The following is a 19791-nucleotide window of genomic DNA, read 5'->3' as shown; positions in this document are numbered from 1 at the left end:
TACACAATTCATATTTAAAATTCACTTATATACACATACAGTTTTATGAAATCGGTAAATTAATTTCATGCAGTTTTAATTGATTGCTGTTAGTATTTGGTTGCTGCGGTCCATGGTGCATGGCTGACTCGTGTGCTCCCAACTCTAATTTATCTTGCCCATACTAGCTAAACAAAACCAAATGTATCGCTTCACGCAGCGTCGTCTAGTCCAGAAAGAGCGCCATGTGTAATTGTTGAAGAACAGATAAGCAGAACCACATTTTTATTTTATAACTTGGTACTTGGTTCTTGACATTTTTAGAATTACTTCTAATTTGGAACCAAATTTCAGTTCCCAACCCTAGCAAGCAGTGACTTGATACTTGGCTTGATTTTTGCAAGGATTTTGTCTGTTGGATACAATTTGCAGGCTGGGACGTCTCTGGATCGCCACAATACTTAATTCAGAATGTGTTTTGAATATTGCACTAGTCCATATTGCGATTTGGAGGAAATTGCGTTGAATTGTGCAGCGCCACCCTTGAGTACACGGCTACATCACTGCAGCGAGGTGAGAGGTTAAACCGCTGGAGGTTAGCAAGAACACGTCTCAGCTGGTATCGGGTTGCTCTTTAAAGACCCCCTCCACTGGGAAATGTGTTTTCCCTACAGTTCCTTCACCGTGCTGTTTGAGTTTCACTGTGCAGAATGATAAATGTGCATACTCAACCCCCTCACCCCCCTTTTTGTCTCAGTGAAACCAGACTAAGTCAGCTTTTTATTATGTTTTATTTATTTATTTTTATTATTTGTGACGATTCTGTGTAACAAAAAGGTGGCATATAGAGTTAACAATGCATAGACAAACATAATTACAGACAGTCACAGAAAATATATTCAGCAGTTATGTTAAATGTTGGTGTGATTGAAGAGGCATGGTGTAGATACATGTTTAGTGAATTTTAGTTTCTTAGACTGAGTCAGCCGCAGTGCATACATCTTGATTCATAGAATCACATTTTGCTGTTGGTTTTTCTTCCACTCTGTTTTGGTAAAAAGGGTTTAAACAAAGACGTTAAACCATCAACCTTCTCAACAGTTCTGTCTTTGATCAGTGATGTGCTTACCAGGTTAGACTGTAATAAATGTTTTTACTAAGTAATGTAGACAGCTTTAATGAGATGACATTTTTATTTTGGAGGCAGCAGCTCCTTCCACCTCAGATTATTTATGTGTTGCGCTCAAGGTGAACTTTGCTGGGGAGGTGAGAGGGATTTTCCCCTTGCCTGCTTTTGCTTTCCTTCCCCTCTGATCATTACATTTCAGAAATAATCCCCCCTTCTGGTATGTGTGTGAGTCAAAGAGCTTTTATCATGCATTCATTCATGTCATAACAAATTAAATGCAAGTATCCCTTGTGTGAGTATGAGCCAGTGCAAGTAGCATCCACAAACATTTTGCTTCATTTCCCTTTTTTTTCTTTATTCGCACATCCAAACAATTCTTCTGTGCAGGTGCGTTAAAAATAAGAAATCCTTAAAGAAAAGGGAAATCCCCACACTGCTCTTGCTGCAGCATCATGATTTATTAAAGAAAACTAACGTTTCGGCCCCTCTGGCCCTTCGTCAAGAGTGACTCTTTATGACTCTATACTTTTTTTCTCTTCTTTAATAAATTGTGATGCTGCTGCAAGAGCAGTGTGCAGGATGTCCCTTTTCTTCAAGCCTTCTGAGCGTTATACCATAATAGCATTTTCAGATCCACTCCAAAATGTACTACAAAAATACATTTATAGTGATATATTACCAAGATATGCGTATAAATATAAATATCCACACATATATCCACACATGCGATGATCATGTCATGCAGCTTCTGAATTAGGGTACCTCTTTTGGTCAAACCGAGGTCAGGTACTGGTAAAATAAAATATTTAGTTGTGACGATGTATGACGGGTTTACTCTAATTAGAAACATTATACCATTAACATGGCAGTTACTAATCTCCACATCTGTTTGAAAGGCAGCTGATTGGTTGGCCACCGTCTGCATTGGATACAGGAACATGTTTATTTTTAAAGTGTCCTTTACGTCCCACCTGCCTGCAGCAGCAGGAAGAAAAACAGTCTGATGTATTAGAGGATTGTGGCAAAAATACAGAAGCCTTGTATAATCTTTCTGCATTCTCACACACTTCTCTCAGTCTCCATTGATTAGATCGCTGAGCACAAATACCTGCTGAGTCTCAGAACCGATGGTTCGAGTTACAGACTCCTGACCACAGCAAAAAGAGCAGTAGGATATGAATGTAATCACAGTCCCCGAGGACAGCAACAGTCACACCATTATGTGGGACAGTATTCTGTCATGAACCAAACAAAGTCTGTATAGTAGACCCGGAAACAGGACTGAGCCACCAAACTGAGGACACGATCATATCATGATTTAGTTTGTGTGCCAGTCCACCTATGAGTTAGACTCATACTGTATAGGGTTGAAGTCAAATTTGATTCAATCCAATATTACATTTTCTTATTTAATCCAAATCCTTTGAGATCCCTGATAAGAATGTAAATAGGTTCAGCTTTCAACATCTGCAAGTTACTTACATAACTGAAACTCAAATAAACTCATGTAAAATCATGTTTTGTTAGCTGAGAAGCCAGAAACAGGTTTTAGTGCTACTGTCGCCCTCTTAATGTTCACAACTTGTACCAGTACACCAAAAAATGTATCTGAAACATTAAAATAACTGCTGTTACTTACTTAACCAACTTAGTCTTATTAAGATGTAAGGCCCTAACAGAAGCACTTGTAAGTAAAGTCAAAAAAAAAATCCCGGAAATGAAACATCGTAGATATATACTAGTTATCAGGTAAACAATGTATGAGCACTGATCTCCCACAGAAGCCCGGGCTTGGCAGTGTGCATATCATTCATAGCGTGCATAGCGGCGGTGAGTCACCAGCGTTTATCCAGCCAGCGAGATTGAACATGAAGGGCTGGTCCAACTCATTCTCAATCCCACACCGTCAAATACCGGCGGGTCCTGCATCACCCTGTTGGGGCTCTAATTTGCAATATATAATCCCTTATGGTAGTCATGTTATAAAAACCACAGCTGACTATCCTGTAACAATTTGGCCACAATTAAGCACATTGACCAAACACTGTCCAGCCATGTACTAGGTTTCAACCTAGTCTTGTAAAAATCTGGGTCGAGTGAATAGAAAAATTGCGGTTCCTATTGCCGGTAGCTTGGATATTAAAATATGTTGGGTTTGTGCAGGATGTCCCGTTTCGTGCTAGTGACGGATGTCTCTGATCAATCAGTAGTCTGCAGTGTTTTTACTCCGCCTTGTAGTACTGGCTATGCTAGCTTGGAACCTTGAACAAGGCAGTAGCAAAAAAAACTACCAGGTACCAGGGACTATCCACAAACTTTGCTAATGGCAAAAAGCAACAAAAAGGCGAGTCCAGTTAAGTGGAGTCGTGCCGTACCACGCAGTGGAAATGCCGCATTATAAAGTGATGTTTCCTTTGCCTTACAATCTTTGGTTGAGCACAGATACCTTCTTGCTGGGAACACATTACCCAGACAACAGCCCAAAGTTTCCTTTTAGCCATATAATAAAGGTTAATTAATAACACTGCAACAATTTTCATTTAAACTGGTGAAAGTGACAGCCATCGCAGGCTAAAAATGGTGGCAATGCAGGCTAAGAAAAAGCCTACTAATGTTACCTACATTGCTATTTCTTATAAAAAGAGAGAAAAGAAATAAAACGTTTGAAAAGAGATTAGTATTTTGCCATCTGAGGGGCTCTTCCTCAGTTACTCTTCCTCTTAGTTATAGTAAAAAAAAAAATGTTGTCAGTCATGTATTGCTAGTTGGTATTATATAGATTTAAAACGGTGATCTACAGTAAAGAATGCAATTATTAAATATCAATGAAATACATTTGACTGGTTTTGAGAGACTATGCGCACAACCTCTGCTTGGTCCTTGTACTGTAAAATTCCTCTTGCTGTGTTTTTAGTCTGATGAGACCCATCGCTGGCTTTAGCCTTTTAGCATCTTGTTGTCTCAAAGTGCGCCAGTGAAATATCTGAAGTTCCATAGCCGGATGCAGGCGAACACCAACATCCCACTTTGCTTCAGTGAATCCATGATATTGCATCATGGAAGGAAGTCACAGGTCACAGTCAAAGCTGCTGAGATACATAGAGGCTCATATTGTGCCCTCTTTAGATTGGGAAGATGTTGAGGGTTAATGAGTCGAGCCGACCACAGAGGCACTGTTTCATAGACATTCGTCGGCCCTTGGTTTCAAACAAGCCATTGTCTTATTTTTTATAGAGAGGAAGATGGAGAAAACATCCGTGAGAGTACAAGGGACAGACCAAGTATTAAACATTTCCATGAGAGAGTGTAGAGAGGAAGATATGGACAAAAAGTGATAGCCAGGCAGGAAGAAAGCAATATAAATTGAAGATTAAACGGGAAATGGAGGGACAGAGAAATAAAGAAATAGCAGTGGTCCCAGATTACATTGTTGAATGTCTCCTATCATCATGGACGATCTCCAAGCTGGTCCAGAAGAATGGTGACATTTTAAAATGACTTGCCTAAGCAGACATTCCCTGAAGCTGACAAATCCGCTTTGCCCTTCTTCCAAAGCTATGCAGAATATTTTGGGCTCCGATTCAAATCTATCTCTCATCTTCTATAACTGATCTTATGAACCAAATAGAATCAAATCATTGGGTGGGGTTCATACTTATGAAGGGCAGTTTATAATGAAGTTGAAAACGTGGACCCAAGGCAAGTCCTTTTATGTTATCCCAGTTAACGCCAATCACGGGAAGTAGAGCTCGTTGACAGACTGCCATGTGTTGACTGCAGGAAGCTGATAAAAGAGACAAGAAGTGGGGTAGACTGACTGAATAGAACAAGATTGGAGGAACAGCTGGAGTTGTGTTATAATTACTTCAATGAACCAAAGTCCTGCTGACTGCTGCGTCTGCTGCCTGAGGGATACTGTTATTTTCACTTATTACGTTATTCTATGGACACAGTTCAGGCTGTATATTCCCACTGTGAATTGAACAGGGATTTAAATGAGAATTTTGAGCACCTTATGAATTCTACACCCTCCACTCTTGCAAACAATCTTTCTAATTGAATTTTTTTATACTAGCCAATATATCTTCTGGGTTTCAAAGCTGAGATATAATAATGTCTTTCCATTAATATGAGGTTGTGTGTGCAAAAAAGTTGTAGCTTTTATTTGACTCTTTTATAACAAAAATACTCTTTTTGGAATCATTTTGTCCCCCCCAATTATTTTTTATTTGGCTCATCTTTTGCTCTAGAATCCAGAATCAATGAAAAAGCAGAAATTGTTAATTTGAAAAGTTACAAGTTCAAAAGTCCATTCTTAGTGTGTGTGCACTGAAGGCTTCAAGTTTGCACACTTGTGTAAGTTGCATGCTAGACTATGATTGGCTTCCAAACTAGTCAGTCAAATCTATAGTTTATAGCTAACTTGACCAGCTGACTTCTCTATTGGCTGTTGAAACAGGAGAGGTCTCTTACGTTCTAAAACCAGCCTCTGGAGACTCGACCAGCTGAGTCGCAGCGACACCATCAGCTGGTTTGAGTCGAGCTGAGACGGACTTTTCTGCAACGTTCTAAAACAGTTTTGTCTTGTTGCGAATCTTTGGTATGAACTAGGCTTTATGAAACAAGGATCACGCCATTTTTGTTATATGGGGGTGCTGTCTGATAAGTTAATATACAACCTATAATGATATAAATAATCAACATATTGCTGTAAATAAAAATGTGAAAATAAACAAGCTTTTAAAGGGGTGATAGAATGATTGTATAGAGTATTTCACACTGTTCCTTATGGTCTCCTAATGGGGTATGTAACATTGGTTGGGCTGAAAATGGCCTGGTTGATATTTTATTGGCCCTTATGCATCCCTGTGTTTTGGCCCTATTTGTAACAAGAGCTTTTCTTCCAAATATGGTATGCTCGTGAATATTTAGATGAGCTGCGCGCTGATTGGTTGAGCGAATTGCCATACGCACACATTAGATATGCGCGCTGATTGGTTGAGCGAATCCCCAATACACACACATTAGAGACGCGCGCTGATTGGTTGAGCGAATTCCCAATACACACACATTAGAGAAGCAACAGAATCTCATATTCCAGACACTGCAATGTTTCATTACCAAGTTCACTTCTGAGACTTTTTTTATGTGAGAAATCAACTATACAAATCTCAAATATGGGCCGTTTTACGAAAATTGATGGCTAATTGCAAATATGGTAAGACTATGTGTCGGACTTCAGCGGCGGTGCTGCTGCCTCGTCCGCCCGCCCCGTCTTCCTTCACAGACCCCGGCCTGCTGTGAGCTCCGTTACGGCTGGCAGCCCTGACAGAGCTCCAGGGGCCTGCAACTCCCCTCTTCCTGCTAGCTAAATGGCCCGTTGTGTGAGAGTGAGAGCGCGGTCAGCGAGCTTGTTACACCAGCAATCTCTTACCACATGTTACACACATGTCACGCCACTTATACAACATCTAACTAATTGTCTTATAAAGCTAACAACGGTGTCCGATTTCAAGTTAATGAATATTTGTGAAGACTAGGGGTTTTGTCAGCTGCGACAATCCTAGCTGTGTGTAGCTACAAATCACAGATAGTTAGCTTCATTTTCGGCGTAATTCCGAGTATATTTACAGTTTGAATTTCGTCACGCCACTTATACAACATCTAACTAAATGTCTTATAAAACTAACAACGGTGTCCGATTTCAAGTTAATTAATTTTTGTGAATTCCAGAAGAATTCTAAGAGGAGGCTAGCTAGCTCCATTCAGCCGCAGGCTCTATCACATCCAGCCGCAGGCTCTATCAATGAGACTCGCGGACAAGAGGCGTGTATTTCACCGATCGTTTGTTTAAATAACTCAACACATTATAATTACACACATTAAAAGATTAACTGGATCCTGTGGTAAGAGATTGCTGGCGTAACAAGCTCGCTGACCGCGCTCTCACTCACACACACAAGGCATTAGGAAGAGGGGAACTGCAGGCCCTGGAGCTCTGTCAGAGCACCGGCGTTTAGTAGTCCATTAGCCCACACAACGGTGACTTTGCGTGGGTATGAAGTGCCGTGGGTTGCCAGCCGTAACGGAGCTCAATCGAGCTCACAGCAGGCCGGGGTCTGTTAAGGAAGGCAGGCCCGGGTGGCGAGGCAGTAACCCAGGCAGCACTGGCCGCTGAAGTCCGACACACAGTCGGACAAAATTTGCAATTAGACATACATTTGTGTAAAACGGCCCATATTTGAGCTTTACATTGTTGATTTCTCGCATAAAAAAGTTTCAGAAGTGAATTTTGTAATGCAATAGCAGAGATCTGCGTGACCTAGATTCAGAAGACTACCTGATCTCAGGTCAGTTGTGTAGCCTATGTAAATGTTGGGGCGTAACTGTTCTCTTAATACACCCACGGCTGTGACAAAGGTTCCGGATTTTGAGATGCTTACGTAAGCAACTAGCTTTGTTGAGATTCGCCCATTTTCAGCGGCAGTTTCAAAATATGAGATTTTCATAGTAAAGGGGTGTCAATGGGATTTTGAGCTCATATGTATGTCCTATTTACCCACTGACCTGTTGTTATTCAACTATGACAGGGTAAAATCGGTTTTGCATTATATCACCCCTTTAATAAATCTTTTTAAAGTACGTAAATAAATCCAACCGCCCAATGACAGATTCAAGTTTCACTTTCCATGATCTGTGACAGACGGCGGGATTTTTTTCATTTACAGATTGAAAAACGTGTGTTGCAGAATTGTGCTGTTTTCTAACAGTTTGGACTTGCAGTGAATAAAGAGAGATCACCTGTACTTAAAGGTGCTCTAAGTGATGTGACGCGTAGTTTAGGCTACAACATTTTTCCGCTAGCTGCCTGTCCCCTGAACACACTGTAAGAAAAACGCAGTCTCTGAAGACAGCCCAGGCTCCACAAACGGCAACGTCTTTCTTGTCGGTTATTGGCTGGAAGACTGTTTGTTATGGTTTTTGGGGCAGGTTGGCGCAGTTTGTTTTTGTTGCTGTTTGTGGAGCCTGGGCTGTCTGCACAGACCGCGGTTTTTTACAGTGTGTTCAGGGGACAGGCAGCTAGCGGATAGTGAGGAGATATTTGCTGTATGTGACAAAAAATGTTGTAGCCTAAAAAACGCGTCACATCACTTAGAGTACCTAGTAAGACTGATGTCGTGATGTATCATTACAGGATCGTCTAGCAATATACTGATTATTGCATAATTGGGCCATATATCGTGTATCTTATTGTATCGTGAGGTACCCTGGGATTCCCACCCCTGGTTAGCATGCTGACTTAAGCTTTTAGCTCAAAGCTGTCCCCAGGTACAGCCTACAGAGCCACTAGTGTGGCCATATACTTGTATATATGCATGAGAATAATCGTCAATCATAATACATTCACCTTTTTCCTGGCGGACTGTTGTCCCCTGAAAAATTGGAGCTCCTCCCCAGAGTAATAGTGTGTGCCTGAGAAATAACTCTGTCAATGAATTGTGTAATTAAAAGATTTAACAGGGAAATAGCACTGCAGGGCTTAAAAACAACATGCTGACACACCGTCACTGCTCCACAGGGTATAAAAGAGAAAGTATACGCTTAATTGGCCTATTCTATCAATAGATAGTAAATGTCATTTTTCTGCATGGTTTAGCTTTCCTTAAATAAGGAGGGAATAAAAGTACCATAGCTGCGTGTTAGGCTCCATGTATGCTTCCTCCTTATTGCCACAGTTTGAAAAGAATGTGCAAGGGCTCATGGTGACGACATAACCCATGCTTCACATCTATAAGGCTAGCACAAGGACTATACTCCGTTTTAGCCGGACTAAAGCTATCTGTATGACAGTTAGTCCCTCCTTAAAGTGATGGTTCGGAGTAATTTCACCCTAGGGTCCTTTGCACCATGACCTCAAGCCAAACACCACCCCAGAAGCTTTTTTCACCTGGGTCGAACATTGGGAGAGTTAGTGTAGAGTAGCGTTATCAGCTGAATAGCTTAGCGCAGGGGCTAATGGACCCACGTTTGTATCTCGTAAATGACCCCACTAATAATGCCCAAAATGATACCAAACTTCTACACTAGTACAAATAGGTTATGCACTCATAAAACGATGGATTGTAAAGTTTGTAAGTACACCAGAAGTTTATGTAAATAACACTTGCCTGTTGGCTTCTGCTCTCTTGTGTTTGTTGTTGCTGCTGTAAGACAAGTGCTTAGGGCCGTCTACAAATTACAACACAACAACAACAAAAATATTTTTTAATTTAGAAAGTGCTGTAGTATAACTAGCAGGAGACAAGTAATAATTGAGGTAAGTTTGGAGACATTACCTTATTTAATCATTAAATTAATAAATATTTTTGTTGTATCTCTTTTCGGTGTAGTAAGTTGTAGATGGCCCTAAGCACTAGTCTTACTGCCGGTAGCAGCAGCAGCAGAGTATATATATATATATATAGAGAGAGAGAGAGAGAGAGAGAGAGAGAGAGAGAGGATATATGGGCTTGCTTGAAACCTTTGCCTTTCTTTGTTAATTTGCCTCAAATGCAAAGTATTTCCAAATGGCACTCCTGCTTTTTTCTTCGTCAAGCAAAACCAGTTGTCAAAGCTTCTTTAATAATTTCTTTAGTGAGCGAACACCATGACAAAACCCGAAAATTATTATATTCAACTAGAGAGATTGAGTGCGTGCGTGTGTCGAAAAGTACTGTAATCGGATGGTGGCAAAGACGCAGGGAAATGTGTGCTTTTCCGTGGGTAGCGAAGCTACAGTAGTCAGTGTTTTGTTTGCTGGCAAGAAGAAATAAAGCCCCTGATTAATGCAACATTATCACGACGTCTCGCGACCATTCTCAGCTAAAGCTAATTGAGTTAGCCTAAATAAACCAGGGGTCTGTCCCAACTACGGTTTGAAGCTGGAAACCTAAGACTAATCTACAAGAGAAGTCTGTGTCTGATATAACATAGTTCACTCTGATTCAAGGGTTCTTGGTACATGGAGTTTGTTGCTAGTGCGTGACATGTACAGCCAACCACCAATCACAATCAACAATCAGTTGATCAATTAATCAAACAACCAAAGCAGTAGGGGTGGGAATCACCAGTGGCCTCACAATATGATATCATCACAATACTTATGTCACGATACAATATTATTGCGATTTTAAATATATTGCAATATTCTTGCGATATATTGCAATTTATAATTTTTTTTCCAATTTCAAATTATGTCCCCAAAAGGAAACTTTTTCAACATCTGTTTTATCTAAAATGATACATTTCTCTGTTTGTTTATCTCACTTTAACTTTATTGTTGCAAAATGGAATTGTCAGGCAGACAAACTGACCAACACATATATAATAAAAGATGGATACTTGGCGTCTGTGTATCGATACAGTATTGCCACGGAAAATATCGCAATACTATGCTGTATCGATTTTTCCCCCACCCCTGCAAAGCAGGCCCCGCTAGTCGACCACAACCTGAAAATGAGCGAGGAACAGGAGGGGAGCAACATCAGGGAGCCCCCTTATTTTAGGGGAAGCAACATGCATGCATTATTAATATCACTGACTTCAGAATGGAATGATAGTAGAGTATTATATGAATACAAAGATGTGAGTCAACCAGTGTATTTGAGTAGCAAATGTACCCCTCCTCACTTTCTTTTGTGTTTGTAAAGCATTAAAGTTCAACAAAGGATGGTTCAAATAAGAGTCACTTTTTAATTTTTTCTATGCGGATGCACTCGTCTTCAAAAATCACCCCAGTAATTTGTGAATTATTTATTATTTCAAAATAGTAATATTCAAATAAAATACTGTAATCTTGTGAATATTCCAGAATGTATTCATGTTGCAATATGTATCGCAGGAAAAAAATATTGCAGTGTCTTTCCAATATAGTGTGGCCCTAGTCAGCGTTATTAACAACAGTGTCTCTTAGTAAGCACAGGTTTGTATACGTCACCTGTATTTCTTTGTAGATGCCTGTACTGTCAGTAAGATGCTAAATAGACTATCTAAGAGAGATGGTGAATAAAACAAAGAAATCCAGGTATTTTATGAACTTGGAATCAGATCCAAAATGGAACTGGCTATTGGAACGCATTGTGTGAGTATCAAAGCCTGACATATCCCATTCCCGGTGATATCTTTTTCGCATAGGCTGTCAGACAAATGCTAACTTACTGTTGTGAAAACAAGAGTAAAACCTGCATTCATATACTTCAAAATAGCTTAAGACTATAGCTGTCAGAGGTGTGAAATGTATCCACACACAGAGCAAACAGAGAGCATCATACCACTGATGGTGTTTTGACTCAACAGTGGAGATTTATTTTTGTTGATAATTGAGTAGGATGTGACCCCAGAGGGCACAGAGCATGGAGGCCATGTCAGCAACTGGTGGTAAATGTAAAATACATCATTAACAGGGTTGTGGTATATAATATCGTCTGACCTTCTGTGTGAGCAGGGCTTGCCGTATCTATTCTGTTTCCTGTTTAAAGATATTTAAAAAACAGTCCGAATGTTAAATAGCATTGTCTTATTTGTGTTCTAAGTGCTTATTAAAAGCTACTTGATTTTACCTGGTGATCCCAAAAATCGTGTAGCAGATTGTTTAGACATCTGCTTTTAAGTGACGTAGTTTGTCAACCGTTTAATTGGCAGGATGAGTCTTTGTTTTGTACAGAAAGGAAGTAATGCAAGCACAAGGGCTGATGATAAAGAGGAATGTGTTTCATGTAAGGGATGTGAACGAATACAAATACATTTTGGATATGAACAGCATCCAAATTTTTGTTTTCTTTTTCCTAGGGGTTGCTGAATAGACTGTATAACTGAAGCCAGAACATCTGGATCGCCCCCTGGTGGCTGGCTGCAGTATAGGTCATAAACCCCGCCCCTCTATGTTAGCGGATGGGACATGAGCCAAACTAAAAACGTCAATCACATTTTCCCTGAAGATGGTTTCTGTTTTTTTAGGTCGTTCTGATCCCGCTGATGTTTTTGGATTTTTCTGATGTTTGGTTATTTGATGCCATAAAAATGGGTTGAAACGTCATGATTGACAGCTGTGATTGACTCGCGATTGGTCGAGCGGGTGTGTGGGCGGGATGGGATCACTACTAGCTCCAAAATTACAAGATGGTGTCTGTCTGTCTGTCTGCAACTGATTTTTGTTTCCGCAATAGTGTCACAACCGTGCAAGATACAGTCAGGAAACTCTTCACATCTGTATTCGAGGATCACACCAGCCACCACTGCGGCTGGTGTGATCCCATTGCAAGATGGTCTCTAGTCATCAACATCTTAATTTACATAAACATTCACCGGGTAATTCAGAGATTAGCGTGGGTAAAGCAAGGGCCATATGTGAAAATGAAGCACCACTACGCTGTCATACCGTAAGTGAGAGTCAGAATAGCACCCTGTGTTTATACAGACACACTCATGCATGATTTCCTGTTCGTTAACTTCTATGCTTGAATACATCAAGTCCAAAAAGGACATCCACTTCTGTCTGGACAGATTGTTTACCCTCAGACAAAGAGAGATTGAGTCAAAGGGCAGGTACACAGTGGTGGATAGTGGAGGATACATAGAGACTGTATACAGTGTATTAAATACATAATTCACACTCAATAAGAAACATGGCATCTCTTTCTCAGTTCTTTCCAGTCAGCCAAGAGAGGAGACCGACATGGTTGTAAGCTGGACAAATATGATCTGATATATAAATAGGCTAACAAGGACACACATACTCACACACACTCAGACACACACACAAATACAGGCTAGGGGACACACATCACTTTTGACTGTCGTACCTTTAACTCAGTGAGGCAGCCGCCAGTGCAGCTGATATATTTACCTGGGCTGTCATGCTGCAGAGGAGATTTAGGAAGGCAAACCAAATTAGTCAGGAATACCCACAAAATGAAGAGGATAGGGCAGAGTGAGGGGATTAATGAGGGATAGCCAGGCTTTGATAATGCTGACGTTTTGAGCCGGCCTGTGCTCCCTGAAAGCCCTTTTGTTTAGCCCTTATTGCCAGTCGCCATCTGCTATGATCCAGTTGCCAGATTGCCCGGAGCAACATCATCAATCCCCCTTCTCCCAGCTTTTGATCTGTAAAAGTAAAATGCAGCTATTCCTGACTCTGTACTCGCCAAGTCAAAAGCTGATATCTGTTCTGATGGATTGTGACTCCTGTGTATCCCTGAGGCTTCTCTGTTGTCATGTTGGCCACTTCCCACTCCTCAAAGGAAGTAATGACCTGTCCTTGCCTCAGTGCATCTCCAAAATAGACTGCCACACACATGGAGATGAGGACATCTCAGCCGCACTGAGGCTTAAGTGACAGATTTTGCTGCGTATATACACAACTGCGTTGGTTATCCTACTTTGATGTTGTTGCAGCATTGACTCTGTTTGGAAACAGGTCTGAACTGTGCTGTTACCCTGAGACACTTACACTAACACATTGTGTGATCCCTGCACATTTATATCTGAACCGTTCAAAGGTTGATTTTCTCTTTAAAATTCATCTGGCGTTTCTCTTCCTTTTCTTTATTCATTCACCTCTTACCTGTTCTTTCCTTCCCTTCATTTCCCCTCATTAAATTCAATCCACCCGTCCTTTCTCACCTCTCTGTGTCCCTTTCTGCTGACACCTCATCTCCGTGTCTCTGCACTAGGCCGGGCCAGTCTGCACGGCAAGTCCTCCCTGCGGATAGAGAATGTGCGTTCAGACGACCAAGGCTGGTATGAGTGTAAGGTGCTGATGCTGGAGCAGCAGTATAACACCTTCCACAACGGCAGCTGGGTGCATCTAACCGTCAACGGTAAGCACAGTTAGCATGCTTTATTCACACGGTTCAATACAAACATCAGACTTATATATGTGTACATATGTGGACTGATGTATTATTGCACAGGTAGGTATATTGATTATTAGGGTTATTAATATTAGCAGCTGTGGCGTCAGCTAGTAAAGATGGGCTCCAGTGTAAGACATTTTAAAGTCCCTTCTCACCTTGAGATATGCGCACAATCAATGCAAACACACACAGTATGACAGACAACTGGGATTTTATAGGTCAACTCAATACCATTTGCACAAGGATATGGACTTGGATAAACTACTGTAAATAAGTATTTACAGTAGGGTTTTTTACAGTATGACTCTGTAAAAAAATAAATAAATACAGTACTGTGCAAAAGTCTTAGGCAGGTGTGGGGGAAAAAATGCTGTAAACTAATAATGCTTTCAAAAATATAATTATTGTTTATTTTTATCAATTTACAAAATTCTAAGTGACATCTAAATAACATCTAAATCACATCAATATTTGGTGTTACTACCCTTTGCCTTCAAACCAGCATCAAGGTACACTTGCAAAAAGTCAGGGAACGTTGAGGATCATAGACGCAATGGTCGGCCAAGGAAACTTAGTGCAGCAGATGAAAAACATATCAATCTCATTTCCCTTTGAAACTGGAAGATGTCCAGCAGTGCCATCAGCTCAGAACTTGCAGAAACCAGTGGGACCCAGGTACACCCATCTACTGTCCGGAGAAGTCTGGCCAGAAGTGGTCTTCATGGAAGAGTTGCAGCAAAAAGCATAGACATAGAAACAAGGCCAAGCGACTCAACTATGCATGAAAACATAGGAACTGGGGTGCAGAAAAATGGCAGCAGGTGCTCTGGATTTGAAATATTTGGTGTAGCATAAGGCAGGTTGTTCGCCGAAGGGCTGCAGAGCGGTACAATAATGAGCGTCTGCAGCAACAGTGAAGCATGGTGGAGGTTCCTTGCAAGTTTGGGGTTGGAAATTTGGTCAGGATTAATGGTGTCCTCAATGCTGAGAAATACAGGCAGATACTTATCCATCATGTAATACCATCAGGGAGGCGTATGATTGGCCCCAAATTTATTCTGCAGCAGGACAACGACCCCAAAAACACAGCCAAGGTCATTAAGAACTATCTTCAGCATAAAGAAGAACAAGAAGTCCTGGAAGTGATGGCATGGCCCCCACAGAGCCCTGATCTCAGCATCATCCAATCTGTCTGGGATAACATGAAGAGAGAAGGATGTGAGGAAGCCTCCACAGAAGATCTGTGGTTAGTTCTCAAGATGTTTGGAACAACCTACCAGCAGAGTTCCTGCAAAAACTTTGTGCAAGTGTACCTGGAAGAATTGATGCTGTCTTGAAGGCAAAGGGTGGTCACACCAAATATTGATTTGATTTAGATTTCTCTTCTACTTATTCACTGCATTTTGTTAATTGATGAAAATAAACTATTAACACTTCCATTTTTGAAAGCATTCTTTGTTTACAGCATTTTTTCATACCTGCCTAAAACTTTTGCACAGTACTGTGTGTATAGTCAGATAGATAGATAGATAGATAGATAGATAGATAGATGGATAGATAGATAGATTTTTTTTTTTTAGGGGTGGGAATCCCAGGTACCTCGAGATACGATACATGATATATGGCTCACGATACAGATAATAACAGATACATACATACACACACACACACACACACACACACACACACACACACACACACACACACACACACACACACACACACATATATATATATATATATATATATATATATATATATATATATATATATATATATATGTTTTTGTTGATGTTTTCTCATGGCAATGAGTGGTGTGTGAGCTTACAGGATTTTAGCACTATATATGATAAATGTTCAAATCAGAAATTGTGAGGCTATGTTAAAATTATTGAAATATAATGAATGTTAATTTAAGGCTAATAATTTCTCCATAGGGCTGTTTTTTTTTCAACACACTGTTAATTCAGCAAGTAACTTGATAACTTGGCTGTTGCCTTGTTTAAGTGCTGTCTCTGCAGCTGCTGTCTGTGCTGTCAAAGATAGTTTGTGTGGGAGGACGCTCCACTCTGGAACACCACAACTGGGAGTGCTTCTGTAGTCCCATCAAATCCAACAGAGAGAAATGTCTTCTCTTTATCTTTCAGGAGATGCATTCTCCAGTTTCATTCATATAATACAGTGTATCAGTCATTTTAGTTTTAGTATATATAACATAATATATTTGAACTAGGACGTCGAGCATTTGGATCAAGTAGCTCGTAAAAACAGTGTCAGATTGAGTAGCTACATCTTAATTCCTTTAATTTTTTTTCTTTATTGTATAGGACTTGTCATCAGAAGATACCAGATATTAAAGGTCCCATGGCATGAAAATTTCACTTTAGGAGGTTTTTTAACATTAATGTGAGTTTCCCCAGCCTGCCTATGGTCCCTCAGTAGCTAGAAATGGTGATAGGTGTAAACCGAGCCCTGGGTATCCTGCTCTGCCTTTGAGAAAATGAAAGCTCAGATGGACCGATCTGGAATCTTCTCCTTATGAGGTCATAAGGAGCAAGGTTACCTCCCCCTTCTCTGCTTTGCCCGCCCAGAGAATTTGGCCCACCCATGAGAAAGAGAGAGACATCATGGCTTTCAAACGAGCAAAGTGGCAGTTGGTCAAGGCCACACCCTCACCCTCCACCTTCCCCCCCCCCTCTCCTCCTCAATAGCATTTAAAGCTACAGACACAGAAATGGCACATCCTAAGGAAAGCTCATTGTGGGACTGACTCTAGTGGCTGTAATTCTGCACCAAGGCTGAATTTCGGGAAAGAGACTTCAGATACAGTATTAGGGGACCACTAAGGTCTATATAAAAGAGACTTCAGATACAGTATTAGGGGACCACTAAGGTCTATATAAAAGAGACTTCAGATACAGTATTAGGGGACCACTAAGGTCTATATAAAAGAGACTTCAGATACAGTATTAGGGGACCACTAAGGTCTATATAAAAGAGACTTCAGATACAGTATTAGGGGACCACTAAGGTCTATATAAAAGAGACTTCAGATACAGTATTAGGGGACCACTAAGGTCTATATAAAAGCATCCAAAAAGTAACATGTCATAGGACCTTTAAAGGAATCGAATTGTATCACAGTTATGGCTGCAACCAACAAATATTTGGTTGGTTCAAACCCCAAATATGGGTCCAAAACACAAATATATTGAGTTTATAGTGATATGAAACATAGAGCATGCAGCAAATCATATCATTTGAGGTGCTTGAACCAGCAAATACTGGTGAGTTTTTGCTTCACTAAAATGACCAAAATAAAACTACAATTATTTTCTTCTGGGCATGAATGTCAAATTTTCTAACAGTGGTCAGCTGGGCAGAGCTACTGTCCAGTGACCCACAGGGTCAAAGGTTAGGTCCCCATAGTAACAACTCCAAAGCAAACTCCCTGTCTGTTTGTGGTGTCTCACTGGCCTCATGGTGGCGGTGTCATTACTCGGAAGCTTGACAAAGGTGACCCTGAGCAAAACATTGCACCCCCCTACATGCTCTGTCACTGACATTGTCTCTGGAGAGAGGAGCACCAGACAAACACCTGAGTATAAAATAAGTAACCCACTCATGGGACTCATGAGAAACACAGAAACAATTATTCTTGCCTTCTCTTGATAGCTCAAGCATTCATCGAGACACTTAATCAGACAGCATATGATGATGCTAGTTGCTGTGGTAACAGACAGACCAGGTACACCAGCGTTTTTAGTGTTTCAATTTTTCACTAAGAAGAAAAAGACAAAGCTAGATGTGTAGGAGTGGGTGGGAGGTCAATATGAGAACCAACTTAAAGTGTACTGTACCAATAAAACTGAAAGGTAGCTTGGTTTAAAAACAGTAGTATAACATGGTATGTGTTGTGAAACTGCCCACTAAGAAAAGATGGTTGCACCCTGTTAGTTTATAAAAAAACAACATTTAAGTTATTTATTATCAAATGCACAACAATTACAGAAGCCGTCGTTGTCAATGAAAATCTTGGGCCTCAGGCTCCCTGCAACAGTGCTCATTAAATGAAGTAAAAAAACAAAACAGAATGAGAATCTAAGACATAATATAGTGCAAGTTAAAATATAGGGATAAAATATCAAATAACTCAAACATGAAAGAAAGTAAGCCTAAAACAAGGAGGCTGGCCTGGTGAAATGCTCAGTAAAACAGCAGTGAAGCGGAGTCAGGGTCAGGGGGACCGGGGCTCTGGGCAGGGGCGCAACTACCCAGTGTCAGAGGGGTATGCAACAACAATTTTGGCGCCCACCCCCCCACAAAAAACATATAAATAAATAAATAAATATGATATGTTCTGATATGTTTACTACGTCCCCGCTGTCAGACATAGGCTAATTGTTATATTTTCCATCTCTGTCTGCACTATTTTTTCCCCAAAAAGGACACAGTGAATAGGTTGGTCAACAGAACTTCAAACCATAGTGGACATTTAGTTTTGTGTGGTCTAACTAATAGAACTCCTACTTGATGTCATCACTGGGCTCATCTCTAGTCATCGCCGACCTCATGTCTGTCTCATTCACTCCTTGCCTGTGCTCTTCTCCACTAAGACATATTGTCAAACAAACATTATGTATTAGTTTTTCCATAATATTAAGAAATGAATCTGTTGGTATCAAGTGGCTCCCCCTACTCTTCCAACTAATGTTAGACCTACCTGTTGCCTTCCCCTGTCTTTACTGATCCACCATCCTCACACCTGAATGAAATGAACTCACTGTTAAATGTAGCAGCCTAAATTCAATTCTTAAATCAGCCTAGTGATGGCATTAGATAACACAACTATTATGCAGTAAGGTTGTGCTGCTGTTTTATGGGGATTTTAAAAAGTACAAGTATGGAGAGCCACTTAGCACAGAGACCTTTAAATAGAGAGAGAGAGAGAGAGAGAGAGAGAGAGAGAGAGAGAGAGAGATGTAACCCTGTAATTACAGCTTCCATGTCACCCAACAGATGTACAGATGTATAGGCCTAGCCTGTATGTCTGACAGCTAATGGTAACACAAAATATATTAATGATTCCATGGTAAACCAAAGTTATAGCATTAGTTATGTTTTCCAGATTCTTGTTATTTATTGTACATGCTACCTTATATTTATCAGTTTTCAGCTCAGCAACCTCAATTCTGCATATTCTAAGCTAGCTGTAAACCCCCATTTGGCTGCTACATTCCCAGTGTTAGCTAACGCTAGCTAGTCTGTTAACATGAATATTTGGCTGCTACATTCCCAGTGTTAGCTAACGCTAGCTAGTCTGTTAACATGAATATTTGGCTGCTACATTCCCAGTGTTAGCTAACGCTAGCTAGTCTGTTAACATGAATATTTGGCTGCTACATTCCCAGTGTTAGCTAACGCTAGCTAGTCTGTTAACATGAATATTTGGCTGCTACATTCCCAGTGTTAGCTAACGCTAGCTAGTCTGTTAACATTAATATTTGCAAGCCTCCAAGCACAGACGTCACACTTTAAATCTTACCTGTTGCCTTTCACCATCCACGTACTTAACTGCTGTTGCATACATTGACATGCTATCTCCTTTTCCCTCTTTCTTTTTTCTTTTTTGCTTTATCCATCTTTTTCCACAGACGACAACTCACTACTGTACCTGTTCGCTCAGCGCTCACGGCGCCCCGACTCGCGATATTACGAATCCTACTATGGCCACGCCAAGGCCGGACCCGCCCTTCAATAGCCCGGGTCTTGGCGTGGCCATAGTAGGGA

At 40.6% G+C, this 19791-nt stretch overlaps 1 protein-coding gene and 1 long non-coding RNA gene across 8 annotated transcripts in view; one reads left to right on the top strand and one right to left on the bottom strand.

Annotated features, from left to right (window-relative positions):
• igsf9bb (immunoglobulin superfamily, member 9Bb) overlaps positions 1 to 19791 on the top strand; it is a 137880-nt gene that overhangs the window by 32031 nt on the left and 86058 nt on the right. For all 6 annotated transcript variants that reach the window (XM_028594646.1, XM_028594643.1, XM_028594644.1 and 3 more), the window contains exon 3: positions 13819 to 13965. In XM_028594646.1, the coding sequence (XP_028450447.1) occupies positions 13819 to 13965 (147 nt within the window). The remainder of the gene's footprint in view (positions 1 to 13818; positions 13966 to 19791) is intronic.
• Positions 10503 to 19715, bottom strand: LOC114566318 (uncharacterized). 2 transcript variants are annotated; one of them, XR_003694039.1, is made up of 5 exons: positions 19547 to 19715; positions 18725 to 18766; positions 18532 to 18612; positions 13769 to 13847; positions 10503 to 13249 (listed from the first exon to the last, which is right to left on the bottom strand). It is a non-coding gene; the product is annotated as an uncharacterized LOC114566318 (long non-coding RNA). The 2 variants fall into 2 exon arrangements; XR_003694038.1 differs by having other exon boundaries at positions 10503 to 13847.

The sequence above is a fragment of the Perca flavescens genome, chromosome 13 (assembly GCF_004354835.1).
Source record: "Perca flavescens isolate YP-PL-M2 chromosome 13, PFLA_1.0, whole genome shotgun sequence".
NCBI lineage: Eukaryota > Metazoa > Chordata > Actinopteri > Perciformes > Percidae > Perca > Perca flavescens.
This window is presented reverse-complemented; position numbering and strand designations above follow the sequence as displayed.